The sequence below is a fragment of the Aegilops tauschii genome, chromosome 7 (assembly GCF_002575655.3).
Source record: "Aegilops tauschii subsp. strangulata cultivar AL8/78 chromosome 7, Aet v6.0, whole genome shotgun sequence".
Lineage (NCBI taxonomy): Eukaryota > Viridiplantae > Streptophyta > Magnoliopsida > Poales > Poaceae > Aegilops > Aegilops tauschii.
Genome location: NC_053041.3, coordinates 545,682,073 through 545,700,765, shown reverse-complemented (window position 1 = coordinate 545,700,765; position 18,693 = coordinate 545,682,073). Strand labels below are relative to the sequence as shown.

General features: G+C 39.6%; 1 protein-coding gene across 1 annotated transcript in view; it reads right to left on the bottom strand.

The window, feature by feature from the left end:
* LOC120969052 (uncharacterized) overlaps nt 1–18,285 on the bottom strand; it is a 65,517-nt gene extending 47,232 nt beyond the window's left edge. The window contains exon 1 of the mRNA XM_073504373.1: nt 18,038–18,285. Coding sequence (XP_073360474.1) covers nt 18,038–18,285 — 248 coding nt within the window. The remainder of the gene's footprint in view (nt 1–18,037) is intronic.
* Nucleotides 18,286–18,693: the final 408 nt, after the last annotated feature.

Genomic DNA, 18,693 nt, shown 5'->3' with positions numbered 1-18,693 from the left:
ATAAAAAGATGGGGTTTATATCATATTGCTTGAGTTTATCCCTCTACATCATGTCATCTTGCCTAATGCGTTACTCTGTTCTTATGAACTTAGTACTCTAGATGCATGCTGGATAGCGGTCGATGTGTGGAGTAATAGTAGTAGATGCAGAATCGTTTCGGTCTACTTGTCGCGGACGTGATGCCTATATACATGATCATGCCTAGATATTCTCATAACTATGCGCTTTTCTATCAATTGCTCGACAGTAATTTGTTCACCCACATGCTATCTTGAGAGCACTAGTGAAACCTATGGCCCCCGGGTCTATTCTCCATCATATTAGTTTCCTATCAATTTACTATTCCTTCCGTCTTTTATTTTGCAATCTTTACTTTCCAATCTATATCATAAAAATACCAAAAATATTTATCTTATTATCTCTATCAGATCTCACTTTTGCAAGTGGCCGTGAAGGGATTGACAACCCCTTTATCGCGTTGGTTGCAAGGTTCTTATTTGTTTGTGTAGGTACGTGGCGACTTGTGCGTAACCTCCTACTAGATTGATACCTTGGTTCTCAAAACTGAGGGAAATACTTACGCTAATTTGCTGCATCACCCTTTCCTCTTCAAGGGAAAACCAACGCATGCTCAAGAGGTAGCAAGAAGGATTTCTGGCGCTGTTGCCGGGGAGGCTTACGTCAAGTCAAGACATACCAAGTACCCATCACAACTCTTATCCCTTGCATTACATTATTTGCCATTTGCCTCTCGTTTTCCTCTCCCCCACTTCACCCTTGCCATTTTTATTCACCCTCTTTTTTTCCCGTTCGCCTTTTTTTCGCTTGCTTCTTGTGTGCTTGTGTGTTGGATTATTTGTCACGATGGCTCAAGATAATACTAAATTGTGTGATTTTTCCAATACCAACAATAATGATTTTCTTAGCACTCCGATTGCTCCTCTTACCGATGCTGAATCTTGTGAAATTAATGCTGCTTTGTTGAATCTTTTCATCGAAGATCAATTCTCTTGCCTTCCTAGTGAAGATGCCGCTACACATCTAAACAACTTTGTTGATTTGTGTGATATGCAAAAGAAGAACGATGTGGATAATGATATTGTTAAATTGAAGCTATTTCTGTTTTCGCTTAGAGATCGTGGTAAAACTTGGTTTTCGTCTTTGCCTAAAAATAGTATTGATTCATGGAATAAGTGCAAAGATGCTTTTATCTCTAAGTATTTCCCCCCCCGCTAGGATCATCTCTCTTAGAAACGATATTATGAATTTTAAGCAACTTGATCATGAGCATGTTGCACAATCTTGGGAGAGGATGAAATTAATGATTCGCAATTGCCCTACACATGGATTAAATTTATGGATGATCATACAAAAAATTTATGCCGGATTTAATTTTGCTTCTAGAAATCTTTTAGATTCGGACGCGGGAGGCACTTTTATGGAAATCACTTTAGGAAAAGCTACTAAACTCCTAGATAATATTATGGTTAATTATTCTCAATGGCACACCGAAAGATCTACTAGTAAAAAGGTTCATGCGATAGAAGAGATTAATGTTTTGAGTGGAAAGATGGATGAACTTATGAAATTGTTTGCTAGTAAGAGTGCTCCTATTGATCCTAATGATATGCCTTTGTCTACTTTTATTGAGAATAATAATGAATCTATGGATGTCAATTTTGTTGGTAGGAATAATTTTGGTAACAACGCGTATAGAGGAAACTTTAATCCTAGGCCTTTTCCTAGTAATTCCTCTAATAATTATGGTAATTCCTACAACAACTCTTATGGAAATTAAGATTCCCTCTGATTTTGAGACTAGTGTTAAAGAATTTATGATTTCCCAAAAGAATTTCAATGCTTTGCTTGAAGAAAAATTGCCTAAGATTGACGAATTGGCTAGGAACGTGGATAGAATTTTTCTTGATGTTGATTCTTTGAAACTTAGATCTATTCCACCTAAGCATGATATCAATGAGTCTCTCAAATCTATGATAATTTCCATTGATGAATGCAAGGAAATAACCGCTAGGATGTGTGTTAAGGAAGATTGCTTTGTAAAGGCGTGTTCTTCTAGTTTTCATGATAATAAGGATGAAGATCTAAAAGTGATTGATGTGTCTCCAATTAAATCTTTGTTTTGCAATATGAATCTTGATAATGATGGGACTGGAGATGAGTCAACTTTATTTAAAAGGTGTCCCAATATTCGGAGTTTTTAGATCTTCATGCAAAAATTGGTAAAAGTGGGATTGAAGAGGTCAAAACTTTACATAGCAGTGAACCCACTATTTTGGATTTCAAGGAATTTAATTATGATAATTTTTCTTTAATAGATTGTATTTCCTTGTTGCAATCCGTGTTAAATTCTGCTCATGCTTATAGTCAAAATAAAGCTTTTACCAAACATATCATTGATGCCTTAATGCAATCCTATGAAGAAAAACTTGAATTGGAAGTTTCTATACCTAGAAAACTTTACGATGAGTGTGAAACTATTATTAAAATTAAGATTAAAGACCATGAATGCTATGCTTTATGTGATTTGGGTGCTAGTGTTTCCACGATTCCAAAAACCTTATGTGATGTGTTAAGTTTCCGTGAATTTGATGATTGTTCTTTAAATTTGCATATTCCGGATTCCACCATTAAGAAACCTATGGCAAGAATTAATGATGTTCTTATTGTTGCAAATAGGAATTATGTGCCCCTATATTTCATTGTTATTGATATAGATTACAATCCTACATGTCCTATTATTCTTGGTAGACCTTTCCTTAGAACGATTGGTGCAATTATTGATATGAAAGAAGGAATATTAGATTCCAATTTCTGTTAAGGAAAGGCATGGAACACTTTCCTCGGAAGAAAATTAAATTACCTTATGAATCTATTATGAGAGCCACTTATGGATTGCATACTAAAGATGATAATACCTAGATCTATTTCTTGCCTTTATGCCTAGCTAGGGGCGTTAAACGATAGCGCTTGTTGGGAGGCAACCCAATTTTATTTTTGTTTCTTGCTTTTTGGTTCTGTTTAGTAATAAATAATTGATCTGGATTCTGTTAAGATGTGTTTTCATGTTTTAAATTAGTGTTTGTGCCAAGTAGAACCTTTGGGAAGACTTGGGTGAAGTCTTTATGATCTTGCTGTAAAAAACAGAAACTTTAGCGCTCACGAGATTAGCTGCGATTTTTTACTGGAGAGTGATATTACGTTGATTATTTTTGAGTATGATTAATAGATAAATTCCTCACGTCCACCAATTTATTTCATAATTTTTGGAGTTACATAAGTATACGTTTGATCGAGATTACTACAGACTGTTCTGTTTTTGACAGATTCTGTTTTTCGTGTGTTGTTTGCTTATTTTGATGAATCTATGGCTAGTATCGGGGGGTATGAACCATAGATAAGTTGGAATAAAGTAGGTTTAACACCAATATAAATAAATAATGAGTTCATTACAGTACCTTAAAGTGGTGGTTTGTTTTCTTACACTAACGGAGCTCATGAGATTTACTGTTCAGTTTTGTGTTGTGAAGTTTTCAAGTTTTGGGTAAAGATTTGATGGATTATGGAATAAGGAGTGGCAAGAGCCTAAGCTTGGGGATGCCCAAGGCACCCCAAGGTAAAATTCAAGGACAACCAAAAGCCTGAGCTTGGGGATGCCCCGGAAGGCATCCCCTCTTTCGTCTTCGTCTATCGGTAACTTTACTTGAGGCTATATTTTTATTCACCACATGATATGTGTTTTGCTTGGAGCGTCTTGTATGATTTGAGTCTTTGATTTTTAGTTTACCACAATCATCCTTGCTGTATACATTTTTTGGGAGAGACACACATGAATCAGAATTTATTAGAATACTCTATGTGCTCACTTATATCTTTTGAGTTAGATAATTTTGCTCTAGTGCTTCACTTAAATCTTTTTAGAGCACGGTGGTGGTTTTATTTTATAGAAATAATTGATCTCTCATGCTTCACTTATATTATTTTGAGAGTCTTTTAGAACAACATGGTAGTTTGCTTTGGCTATAAAATTAGTCCTAATATGATGAACATCCAATATGGGTATAATAAAAACTATAATATAAAGTGCATCGAATACTATGAGAAGTTTGATACTTGATAACTGTTTTGAGATATGAAGATGGTGATATTAGAGTCATGCTAGTTGAGTAGTTGTGAATTTGAGAAATACTTGTTCTAAAGTTTGTAATTCCCGTAGCATGCACGTATGGTGAACCGTTATGTGATGAAGTCGGAGCATGATTTATTTATTGATTGTCTTCCTTATGAGTGGCGGTCGGGGACGAGCGATGGTCTTTTCCTACCAATCCATCCCACTAGGAGCATGCGCGTAGTACTTCATTTTGATAACTAATAGATTTTTGCAATAAGTATGTGAGTTCTTTATGACTAATGTTGAGTCCATGGATTATACGCACTCTCACCCTTCCACCATTGCTAGCCTCTCTAATACCGTGCACATTTCGCCGGTATCATACACCCACCATATACCTTCCTCAAAACAGACACCATACCTACCTATTATGGCATTTTATAGCCATTCTGAGATATATTGCCATGCAACTTACCATCATTCCATTTATTATGACATGTTTCATCATTGTCATATTGCTTTGCATGATCATGTACTTGACATCGTATTTGTGGCAAATCCACCTTCATAATTCTTTCATACATGTCACTCTTGATTCATTGCATATCCTGGTACACCGCCGGAGGCATTAACATAGAGTCATATTTTGTTCTAAGTATTGAGTTGTAAGTAAATAGAAGTGTGATGATCATCATTATTAGAGCATTGTCCCATGTGAGGAAAGGATGATGGAAACTATGATTCCCCCACAAGTCGGGATGAGACTCCAGACGAAAAAAGGAAAAAAGAGGCCAATAAAAAGAGAAAAAGGCCTAAATAAAAAAATATAAAAAAAAGAGAGATGAGAGAAAAAGAGAGAAGGGACAATGTTACTATCCTTTTACCACACTTGTGCTTCAAAGTAGCACCATGATCTTCATGATAGAGAGTCTCCTATGCTATCACTTTCATATACTAGTGGGAATTTTACATTATAGAACTTGGCTTGTATATTCCAATGATGGGCTTCCTCAAAATGCCCTAGGTCTTCGTGAGCAAGCGAGTTGGATGCACACCCACTTAGTTTCTTTTGTTGAGATTTCATACACTTATAGCTCTAGTACATCCGTTGCATGGTAATCCCTACTCACTCACATTGATATCTATTGATGGGCATCTCCATAGCCCGTTGATACGCCTAGTTGATGTGAGACTATCTTCTCCTTATTGTCTTCTCCACAACCACCATTCTATTCCACATTTAGTGCTATGTCCATGGCTCACGCTCAAGTATTGCGTGAAGATTGAAAAAGTTTGAGAACATCAAAAGTATGAAACAATTGCTTGGCTTGTCATCGGGGTTGTGCATGATTAAATACTTTGTGTGATGAAGATAGAGCATAGCCAGACTATATGATTTTGTAGGGATAACTTTCTTTGGCCATGTTATTTCGAGAAGACATGATTGCTTTGTTAGTATGCTTGAAGTATTATTATTTTTATGTCAATATTAAACTTTTATCTTGAATCTTTCAGATCTGAACATTCATGCCACAATGAAGAAGAATACATTGAGAAATATGCTAGGTAGCATTCCACATCAAAAGTTCTGTTTTTATCATTTACCTACTCGAGGACGAGCAGGAATTAAGCTTGGGGATGCTTGATACGTCCCCAACGTATCTATAATTTTTGATTGTTCCATGCTATTATACTATCTGTTTTGGATGTTTAATGAGCTTTACTATGCACTTTTATATTATTTTTGGGACTAACCTATTAACCGAAGGCCCAGTGCAAATTGCTGTTTTTTTGCCTATTTCAGTGTTTCACACAAAGGAATATCAAACGGAATCCAAACGGAATGAAACCTTCAGGAGAGTTCTTTTTGGAACAAACGTGATCCAGGAGACTTGGAGTGGACGTCAAGAAAGAAGCGAGGAGGCCACGAGGCAGGAGGGCGCGCCTAGGGGGTAGGCGCGCCCCCCACTCTCGTGGGCCCCTCGCAGCTCCACCGACCTACTTCTTCCTCCTATATATACCCATATACCCCGAAAACATCCGAGAGCACCACGAAACCCCATTTCCACCGCCGCAACCTTCTGTACCCTTGAGATCCCATCTTGGAGCCTTTTCCGGCGCTCCGACGGAGGGGGAATCGATCACGGAGGGCTTCTACATCAACACCATAGCCTCTCCGATGATGTGTGAGTAGTTTACCACAGACCTTCGGGTCCATAGTTATTAGCTAGATGGTTTCTTCTCTCTCTTTGGATCTCAATACAAAGTTCTCCTCGATCTTCTTGGAGATCTATTGGATGTAATTCTTTTTGCGGTGTGTTTGTCGAGATCCGATGAATTGTGGGTTTATGATCAAGATTATCTATGAACAATATTTGAATCTTCTCTGAATTATTTTATGCATGATTTAATTATCTTTGCAAGTCTCTTCGAATTATCAGTTTGGTTTGGCCTACTAGATTGATCTTTCTTGCAATGGGAGAAGTGCTTAGCTTTGGGTTCAATCTTGCGGTGTCGTTTCCCAGTGACAGCAGGGGCATCAAGGCACGTATTGTATTGTTGCCATCGAGGATAAAAAGATGGGGTTTATATCATATTGCTTGAGTTTATCCCTCTACATCATGTCATCTTGCCTAATGCGTTACTCTGTTCTTATGAACATAATACTCTAGATGCATGCTGGATAGCGGTCGATGTGTGGAGTAATAGTAGTAGATGCAGAATCGTTTCGGTCTACTTGTCGCGGACGTGATGCCTATATACATGATCATGCCTAGATATTCTCATAACGATGCGCTTTTCTATCAATTGCTCGACAGTAATTCGTTCACCCACCGTAAATTATGCTATCTTGAGAGAAGCCACTAGTGAAACCTATGGCCCCCGGGTCTATTCTCCATCATATTAGTTTCCTATCAATTTACTATTCCTTCCGTCTTTTATTTTGCAATCTTTACTTTCCAATCTATATCATAAAAATACCAAAAATATTTATCTTATTATCTCTATCAGATCTCACTTTTGCAAGTGGTCGTGAAGGGATTGACAACCCCTTTATCGTGTTGGTTGCAAGGTTCTTATTTGTTTGTGTAGGTACGAGGCGACTTGTGCGTAACCTCCTACTGGATTGATACCTTGGTTCTCAAAACTGAGGGAAATACTTACGCTAATTTGCTGCATCACCCTTTCATCTTCAAGGAAAAACCAGCGCATGCTCAAGAGGTAGCAGGGTCTCTGATCGTAGTGTCGCGTTTGGACCATCCTGCAGTTGTGTGTGATGATTTTCATTATTAGAGCATTGTCCCATGTGAGGAATTAAAAAAGAGAGAGAGAAAGGCCAAATAAAAAAAAGAAGGCCCAAAAAAAGGGGAAAAGAAAAAAAAGAAAAAATGAGAGAAAAAGAGAGAAGGGACAATGTTACTATCCTTTTTGCCACACTTGTGCTTCAAAGTAGCATCGTGATCTTCATGATAGAGAGTCTCTTATGTTATCACTTTCATATACTAGTGGGAAATTTTTCATTATAGAAGTTGGCTTGTATATTCCAACGATGGGCTTCCTCAAACGCCTTAGGTCTTCATGAGCAAGCAAGTTGGATGCACACCCACTTAGTTTTCCTTTTTGAGCTTTCATAAACTTATAGCTCTAGTGTATCCGTTGCATGGCAATCCCTACTCACTCACATTGATATCTATTAATGGGCATCTCCATAGCCCGTTGATACGCCTAGTTGATGTGAGACTATCTCCTTCTTTTTTTGTCTTCTCCACAACCACCGTCTATTCCACCTATAGTGCTATGTCCATGGCTCACGCTCATGTATTGCGTGAAAGTTGAAAAGGATTGAGAAAGCCAAAAGTATGAAACAATTGATTGGCTAGTCAACGGGGTTGTGCAAGATTTGAATGTTTTGTGTGATGAAGATGGAGCATAGCTAGACTACATGATTTCATAGGGATAAACTTTCTTTGGCCATGTTATTTTGAGAAGACATAATGTAACATTCCAAATTTCCAATTTGGAATGTTATACATAGATCATCATTGCATATCATGTTTTGTTGCATTTTGACAAATCCTCGATAAATCCTAAGCAACTCAAGGACCCTCGGAGAGAGTTGGGGATTTTCTCGAATTCTTAAATTTGATTTTTCAAACGAGGATTGGGGTTTTAATTATTTTTCTCCCCGGAAAAATATTTCCTGTTAAAATAAACGAGAGGAGAAAATACTACTTCTCCAAAACATTTGAAATACTGGAGGAAAAATGTTAAAATCATTTATTGGCATTTATTTGGATTTTATTTGCAATTTTTATTGCATTAAAAATATTGCATGTTTTCAAAATATTTATTTTTGATTATAAAAATGTTCACCCTATTCTAGATTTTCTAACAAGACGGGGAAAATTTATTTCATATTTTTCTGATTTTTATTTATTTTTCTACGCAATATTTTTTGCGGAACTTATTTATAAAAAAAAACTGCGCGACGCCCGACCGGGCCGAAGCCCAGCCGAGCGCCGGCCCGCCCGCGCTCTCCTCTTCCCGCACGACGCCGAGCCGCCGCCGGAGTCCGCCGCCCGCACGCCGCCCCGGCCGCCCCCTTCCCCAAGCACCGGAACCCCCCCTTTATATAGCCCCCCCTCTCCTTTTTCATCACCGCCGCCGCCGGAGGAGCCCCGCCGCCGCCCGCATCCCGCCCGCCGCCGCCGCCGGTTGCCTTGCCCGCCGCCGCCGCCGGGAGCCCCGGAGCCGCTGCCCCTCGTCGCCGCACCCCCTCCCCGAGCCCCGAGCCCCGCCGCCAAGCCCCGCGCCCGCCGGAGCCCCTCGCCGGAGCCGCCCGTCGAGGTACTGCCGCCGGCCGTTTTCCGTCGTTGCCGGTTTTCTGTAAAAAAAAAACCCTTCGTCTTAAAAAAAACCCTAGATCAGTTTTTTTCGGTTTTATTATTTTGCGAGCGTTCACCGAACCGTTCGTTTTAACGAACGCGTTCGTCGGTTTTTCTCTGTTAACGAACGTCCGTTCTTTAACCGTTCGCCCGTTTTTCTTTTTGTCGGATTTTCTCGTTATTTTCTCAGATTCGATTTCTGATCGAATTTTCGAATCTGTTTAACTTCTCGCTCGTTTATCGGAATCAGGTGATTCAAGCGCCTAGAGTTTCGTCTCGAAATTCTCTTTCCGATTAATCTACTCAAACAAGTTTTTGCTACAGTAAAATTTGACCTAGATCCAGATTAGCAAACGAAGTTTCTTTCTTTCGCCGTTTGACTTTCGTTGCTTCTTTCGAGTTGATTCTTTTTGCAAACCGGAGTTCTTAAGTTGAACTTTCTGGTTGGATCTTTCATTCGAGTTTTACCTGTGCATTAGATGAGTACTGATTGTATGCTTGTTTGTTTGCGATAGAGTACCCGGAGTGTGCCGCTTGTTACTTCGAATCGCTAGGTTTTGCGGATCATCAGCAAGGCAAGTAACACTTTGATCATACCCCGTTCATACCCAGTTTTATTGCATTAGATCTGTTTTCCTCAAACACTTGCATGATTAGGATCTAATTAAATTGTGGGAACTGGGAAGTAGTTGAGGTAGTACCTATTACCTGTTTTACTTTATCAAACCCTTGGGAGTTACTTCTACGTTGCTTTTATTATTGCCATGCTATGCTCGTAGACGTGGATTGGGTTTGAGAGATATTCATGACAGATGTGAGATTGTTAATAATGGTTTACTTAAGGTGGCAACTAAAACTCACATCTGGGTGGATTGAGGCACCTGGAGAACCCAGTGTTGTCTGTTTGTATAAGGACCGCCACCCAGGCTCAAAGGGATCATAAGATTATTCATGCTAGAAACTTCCGTGTGTAGCCACAAGCTATTATGGGCTCTAGCATAGCTGAGTAGGTTACAGGATCTCTTGAAGAGGTGGACTAGCAGATGTAGGGGAAAGTAGGTGTACCGGTCCATCCAGAGTAGAGAGTGATTGTTTCTGAAAGACTGTGTCTCGGTCATCCGTTTCTCAAACACCATGCAGTGCGAGAAATAAAACGGAGGCGATCGAGTCTTGTGGGGAAAAGTGCACAAACCTCTGCAGAGTGTACAAACTGATCATGATTAGCCGTGTCCCCGGTTATGGACAACTTGATTATCTAGTACCTGGATTATCATTTGAATCTCATCACCGTGATACTTATAATTAATTTTGTTGGGTTAATGATGATACTTACTTGGGATTGAGTTGGAGGTACCTTCTCAATGTTTCAACCACCATGATAGTTAAACAAAATTTATTCCTTTGCAGTAGGATAAAATTGGCTTTTCGCAAAACTGTAACCATAGAGCCTTCCACCAGCCATATTTGCATATAGTATAGCATTATTATTTGTTCATTGCTCTCTATGTGTTACATTACCAGCATATTCTATGTGCTGAGCCGTTTTCGGGCTGCAACGTTTCATGTTGCAGACTTTTCAGACGACGAGTAAGGTGCCTTAGGTCGTGGTCTTATACTCAGTGATGCCGCTGGAGTTGATGGACTCACTTATCTTCCAAGTCTTCCGCTGTTATCGTTATTAGATGGCCTTAAGCCATGCTTATCATACTTAATCTCTTTGGAGATATTCGTTGTAATAAGTGTGTGATTGCTACTCTGTTATAAATCCTCCATTTGTATTGTGCGTGTCAGCATTACTGATCCATGGATGACACTGGTGCACAGCAGCACAGGCCATTTGAGGTCTGGTCGCTACAAAGTTGGTATCAGAGCACACGCTGATTGTAGGACACGACCACTAAGCCTAAGCCCTAGAAAGCTTCTCTCTTCTCATTTCTGACCCCTCTCCACTTTCTACTCTTTTAGGAATGGCGAATGCAAGGAGCAAGTTCATGCAACCAGATGAAAACACGCCGTTTGGTCGACACTTGAAGGAAGTCACCAAGTACTTGAACATAGGAATACCAAGCGTCACCAGAACCTACAACGCCACCTTACCTGAAGAGGAGAGCTGGAAGATTCAAGTTATCATTCCAGGAAGGATGTTGAGTGCCATGAGATTGGTTTTCGAAGCACCAACTTGGAGTTTAGGGAAGAGCATGGCCGCACACATCGCCATGGGACGCATTGGAGAAGTCTATCACCAGGAGCTTAAGGATACAATTTACCAAATTTGTGGACGTCGAGACGCGCAATGGGAGATGATCAAGACCAAGAAGGATGGATCAATTGCAGCTTTCATCCAGGAACAGAACCAACATATTCGACGCCAGGAGAATCAGATATGGACGGACAAGGAAGAACTGAAGAAGGCATTCACGAAGATCAAGGAACTCCAAGAAGAACTCAAGACTACACGCGAAGACTACTTGGAGGAAATCAACGCGCTAGTAGGGAAGATTGACGACCTGGAGAATAAGATTGGATCATTCGTGGGAAATCCAGTGCCAAAAGCAGAAGTCGACGAATGCACTTGTCCGGATAACTACATCATCATCGACGACACCGACTCGGAACCAAGTGAAGACGAATGGATTGATGAAGCTGGAGCAGACATCATGGAGTCTTCAACGGATCAGAATTTCTAGTAGACCACCATATTCGTAGTAGTTTTCCCCCATTTAGTAGTATAGTTCAAGCACTTTGTAACGCTAGCTAGATCGATTGTTTTGCCTTGTTTGGATTAATTGAGTGATATTGATTGAATTTGTCTCATGAGCATATGGGTAGTGTTTTCTCTCTAGACCTCATTCTACTCTTAACTCTCATCTTTTCTAAACCTATCAGATGCCTCCGAGACGCGACACCGGATTTGTTTTCCCGCCAGAGATCACCCAGTTGATTCAGCATCAGAATGCCCTAATGCAAGTGTTAGTTCAGAACGAAGGCAACAACAACAACAACAACCCACCGCCACCACCACCTGTTGATCACTTAGCCCGTTTCCTAAGGCTAAAACCGCTGGTGTTTTCCAGTAGCACCGAGCCGATTGTAGCAGATGATTGGCTCCGCAAAGTTGGAAGGGAGTTGACCACTGCAGGATGCACAGATGCGGAAAGAGTGCGTTTTGCCGCACATCAGCTTGATGGACCCGCAGCATCCAGGGATGACACTGGTGCACAGCAGCACAGGCCATTTGAGGTCTGGTCGCTACACATAATTATTTTGTTAGTATGCTTGAAGTATTATTACTTTTATGTCAATATTAAACTTTTATTTTGAATCTTACGGATCTGAACATTCATGCCACAATAAAGAGAATTACATGGATAAATATGTTAGGTAGCATTCCACATCAAAAATTCTGTTTTTATCATTTACCTACTCGAGGACGAGCAGGAATTAAGCTTGGGATGCTTGATACTCCAACGTATATATAATTTTTGATTGTTCCATGCATGCCAGTTCCTGTTTTTTCCTTGTTTTAGAGTTTCGCAAAAAAGGAATACCAAACGGAATAAAACTTTCGCGATGATTTTTCTTGGACCAGAAGACACCCAGGAGACTTGGAGTGCAAGTCAGAAGAGCCACGAGGCGGCCACAAGGGTGGAGGGTGCGCCCAGGGGGGTAGGGTGCGCCCCCCAACCTTGTGCGCCCCTCGTTGACCTCCTGACCTAGATCTTCCTCCTATATATACTATTATACCCCAAAAACATCCAGGGGAGCAACGAAACCACTTTTCCACCGCCCCAACCTTCTGTACCCGTGAGATCCCATCTCGGGGCCTTTTCCAGCATCCTGCCGGAGGGGGATTCGATCACGGAGAGCTTCTACATCAACATCATTGCCTCTCCGATGAAGTGTGAGTAGTTTACCTCAGACCTACGGGTCCATAGCTAGTAGCTAGATGGCTTCTTCTCTCTCTTTGATTCTCAATACAAAGTTCTCCTCGATGTTCTTGGAGATCTATTTGATGTATTACTCTTTTGCGGTGTGTTTGCCGAGATCCGATGAATTGTGGATTTATGATCAGCTTATCTATGAATATTATTTGATATCTTTGCAAGTCTCTTCGAACTATCGATTTGGTTTGGCCAACTAGATTAGTTTTTCTTGCAATGGGAGAAGTGCTTAGGTTTGGGTTCAATCTTGCGGTGTCCGTTCCCAGTGACAGTAGGGGCAGCAAGACACGTATTGTATTGTTGCCATCGAGGATAAAAAGATGGGGTTTTCATCATATTGCTTGAGTTAATTCCTCTACATCATGTCATCTTGCTTAAAGCGTTACTCCATTCTTTATGAACGTAATACTCTAGATGCATGCTGGATAGTGGTCGATGTGTGGAGTAATAGTAGTAGATGCAGAATCATTTCGGTCTACTTGACACGGACGTGATGCCTATATTCATGTCATTGCCATAGATATCGTCATAACTCTGCGCTTTCCTATCAATTGATCGGCAGTAATTTGTTCACCCACCGTAATAATTTCTATCTTGAGAGAAGCCTCTAGTGAAACCTATGGCCCCCGGTTCTATTTTACAACATATTAGTTTCCCATCAACATGCCAATTTCTGTCGCCGTTTCCTTGTTTTGCAATCTTATTTTCCGTTCCATAAACTAAAAATACCAAAAATATTACTTTATCGTTTATCCATCTCTATCATATCTCACGTTGCAAATAACCGTGAAGGGATTGGCAACCCCTTTATCGCGTTGGGTGCAAGGTTGGTGTTTGTTTGTGCGGGTATTCGGTGGCTTGCGCGTTGTCTCCTACTGGATTGATACCTTGGTTCTCGAAACGGAGGGAAATACTTACGCTACTTTGCTGCATCACCCTTTCCTCTTCAAGGGAAAAACCAACGCAAGCTCAAGAGGTAGCACCTCCCTGGTGGCAGCTTGGCGTGATCAGTCCAACAAGGTCCGGAGCTTTTCCTTGGAGGCGAGCTTTCATCCTTGTTGGTAGTTTCGGTAGCTTTGTGTTAGGGTGTGGATCGTCCTATTTTCATGTTTCTTTCCTTGATCTGCTTTGTAAGAGGGTGTCTCATCAGCTTGTATTAGTTGGGCTATGGTGCTTTATTTATAAAGCGAAGCGGAAACCTTTTTCGTTATTACTTAAAAGGTTTAAGTATTACACCCGGACTTTTGCATAACTAAGATGCACACGGCCAAATCAAGTCCAGTCTCAGAAAGTAAAGAAGACGAAATACAAGTATTCATGAAGAGACTGTTTGACGCCTAAAACGTGGGAGGGCTAATCCTAAGATCATGCTGCCATCCATATTGAGTAAAAGTATCCCTCGTCGTGTTCTTCATGCGTGTACACATCTCAATAAACAGGTATCGATTCTCCACTTGTATAAAGACGACCATAAACGGAGCATACCAGCAGGGGCGGACCCAAGTGCAACCGATTGTGGGCCTAGACCCCACTTAAAATTTCCAATTCCCTTTGTATTTGTGCATATTTTGAAAGGAAAAACTTCAAAATCAACAATTTTATAGAAGGTGTGCCCCCAGTCAGAATTTGTTCTGGGCCCGCATCTGCGTACCGGTACATCTGTAGATAACCTCCATAAGAGAAGTAATCGTTAAAAACCTTATCATTTCTACATAGCCAAAGTGACCAAATAACAACAAGCGCTCCCATCCTAAGAAGAATTTGAAACTTGTACTCTCTCCCATGTAACCAGTTGCCAGATATATCAGCAACACTAAGTGGAGGGTACAAGTCAGAATCTATTTAGCTGATCGACTATATAGAATGAGCCAAATTGCATTTGAAAATAAGTGTTTTATTGTTTTGTCATGATGACAAAAAACACATTGCGTACTTTCGTGCCAATTCCTCTTACTAAGGTTATCTTTGGTAAGAATGACTCATCGGCGAAGATACCACGCAAAGATTTTATTCTTAAGCGGTATCTTCATCTTCCAAATCTTCTTATTATTATCAATTAGCACCTCTGACTGGATGAGTGCACTATACATAGAGTACACCGTGAATTTACCATTTACATGTAGGCTCTTTCATCGGCTCCTTGTGACATTTGTACCGTGGATAATGTCAGTAAGAAAGTGTTCCACGATTCAAGTCAATGACTAATTAAATCTCTTTTGATCGTCACATTTGGCGGGAAGGATTTCAGAACCGTGATGATAGTATTACCCTTATGATGCACAATATTGTATGGAGCCGGGTATTGTTCTCGGAGTGTAGCATTGCCTAGCCACTTATCCTCCCAGAATATAATTTATGATCGGTCTTTAATAGCGACGGATCCAAAGTGGAACAAGTATTTCTTTGTAGCCATTAGACCAATCCAAAAGTGTGTGTTCCCTTGCTTTCAATATACTTGGGACACTGCCTTTGTAGCTCTCGTTGCTATTGTTTGGGCTTGGCAATCGATGCCGCATAGCTAGTGATGTACTTTCCAGTCACCGTGTTGAGGCTGTTCTGGTCACTGATCCTCTAATCCTACATAAGTATAAGTAGGTTATTTTCACTAACCCAGTTACTTGAAAATGTAAGTATGTCACCTCGGCATGTAACCATGCCTAGGAAAAAGTCTCACCTACAATCATGTATGACAAAATGCTTTGATTCTATTCATGGTACTTACATTCAATAATCTTTTTCAACTATATACAAGCAATAAATACAATAAACAATATGTATTTCAATTCCACTTTTCATTTCTTTTCATCAAAATATTCATGTTACGTACAAACAAATCTCACTGAATTGAATTGTACCGCAACCAATTCATGTAACGCTGCATGAGGTACCATCTAGTTTTATAATTTAGCAGTCTTGAATTTTATCCTCAGTAATCTAACGACGAGATAACTAGTTCTTGACATCAATTAATTAGGTTCTCCCCTATTGCAATAATAGAACTGATTACTCAAGCATCCATTTCTTTTCTTGTGAAAGCATGCACCCATTTTTGTAGCTATAGGTACGGAGGCGTTGACTCTAATAGTCTGATACTGAAATAATTTTCTATTTTTATTTCTTATTTTGCTTAATCTATTGTTCTTCTTTATGTAAGGAAAAATCACTAAAATCAGTTTGCGTACTACAAAAAATGTGAAGAACTATACAAGTAGACCACATATATTTCATAATCCTTAAAACTATTACTCCCTCCGTTTCAGTTTACAAGCCCTGCGCGTATACCTAGATTGCCAATTTATCACTCTAATATAAACTATATAACACAAAAATTATACCGTTTGAAAATAGAACATCTGAAGTTTATATTGGTATATTTTTTGTAATATATGACTTGTATTAGGTTGGTCAAATTGACGACCTAGGGATACGCGCACGCCCTGTAAACTGAGAGAGAGCGAGTAGAAATGATGATTCCACTACTAGATAAGGATCTGTGTATATCCATGTTTAGTAAACTAGATGATGCCCCAAGTGTTGATGCGAGAACTGTGTTAAAATAAATAAATATGTTGTTAAAAACAACAAAACCTAATGCAAAAAAAATATATCCAAAATTATGTGTAAAAAGAAAAATATATTAAATTCAACTTAATATGATGCCATCTTTAACAAATATGTGAAGCATGACTATTTTTTTTCCTTGTAGCGTCCAATACATGTACTGCTCATAACATGCTAAATTCTTTTTTATGAATCCATAAAGTTTGCCATATTTCCAAAGAAAAAATTCTCTAACTTTGCCATATGCCAATTACAAAATTCCAAAACATGATTGTTTTAGAGATTCTTTTTACCAAATTTGCCATATTTTTCAAATAACTAACTTATTAAATTTTCCATTTGTAAATTTTATGTCTAGGCAGCATGCAAATTTTATTAGGTAGATAATGATATTTTTATTATTTTCTATCATGGCAATTTTATGTGTCTTATTTTATGTTATGACAAAGAAAATATAATATATGGCCATTTTATTATTAAGAGCGTATCAATTTTTAAATGTGATGGAAATTTTATTATTCCGTAATGGCCACTTTTTCTTTGTATTTTATATCAATTTTCAATTTTTGCATCAGTATCATTGAAAAACTAAAAACTTTGTTGCCATGGAAACAAATATTTTTGTCATGGCAACTTAAATTCTGCTACCATGGAAAAGTTGAAAGACATTTGTGTCATGTGATGGTAAATCATGGTAAAAAATTTACACAATGGTAAATTACTTGAACACACCATGTCAATTTTGTGGAACATTCCATGGAAAATTCTTTTCATAATTTTATTATTTGAATATTTTTGCCATGGTGAATTATTTTTAATAATTTTTGGCATGCTAAAATTGCCATGTGTTCATCAGATACAAATGTTTCCCTGGCAAACTTCATTTATCAGTTTTCCGACGGTATGTTCAAATAAATTTGGTAAAACTGACGTGTCATTCTTAGGTGGATTTTTGAAATTTTCCATCTTTCTAGAGAACATTTCCTTAAATTAAATTTTTCCATGCAACTATCTTTTTTTCTAAACCCGTCGCCTTTGATTTTTTTTTTAGGAATTGAAATTATCTTATTTTTTGACATCTAATCAGTACAAACCTTTTTAAAATATTGCCATGTTTAGTAGAGGTGGCAGTTTTTTGTGTATAAGATGGATTTTTCAGTCCTGCCTATTTTACCTACATCATGGCAAATCCTTTCTTTTTTATATCGAACGTGTTTGTTCGTGCGAGGGTCTTTCTCGTAGCAAACCATTCGTTTGCTCCAGCCCCCTCACAAATCTGATGCCATGTTGTTGTTTTTTGCATGGTAATACGTGTCTTATTTATAAAATAAAGATCCGGTTACAAGGCACGTAAGCACCAACATTACAAGACTGAAAAGATAGGATAATCCTATGCAAAATACTAGCGCCTATTCCTCTCCTCCGACACCACCGAAGCGGCCACCAAAGGGAAAGAAAACAGATCACCTCTTCACCCGAGCTCGACGCGGCTCCATCGTTGTTCAGCAGCTTTACGGACCTCGAAAGTAGTTTGCCAGAAGCAAAACCATTGCCGTTGAAAGAATCAGACCGGGGCAACATGTCCCCGGACACGCCATCGAACTCTAGGTCTGACACCCCTGCACGACAACGACGTCGAAGGAGGAAACCTGAACTGTCAGCCACCAACCACAAACCCAGCACGGGATGCACCATCTTCCAGCTGTCACTTGCGCAGACAACCGTCTGCACGTACTCCTGGACGATAAAACCTCCCTGCTCCACCATGACGTGGAGACAACGCCACAACAACGGGGACAGAGCAGAAGGAGAGACACACCTGATGGAGTCGCCGCCGCCACCTCACCGACACCATCCATGAACCCTAACACAGCCGATCTGAAGGATCGGCAAACACACGATGCCATCAACTCCGAGACACCGCCACACTAGTGCAGAACCGGGCTTTAGCGCCGGTTCGCAAGGGCCTTTAGGGTCCTGATACTTCGAAAGAGATTGTCCATTTTGTACACGAAGTGCATCCAGTTTTTGCGGTAACCCTCTCTACTTTTTTGCACATGCTATGTGGGTGAAATTATGATACCATGCCAGGTTTCAACATTTTCTGAGTTCATTTGAAATGCTTTTTGAATTTCAGGGTCATTTAGCTGAAAAAATCAGTAAATGCATGAAAGA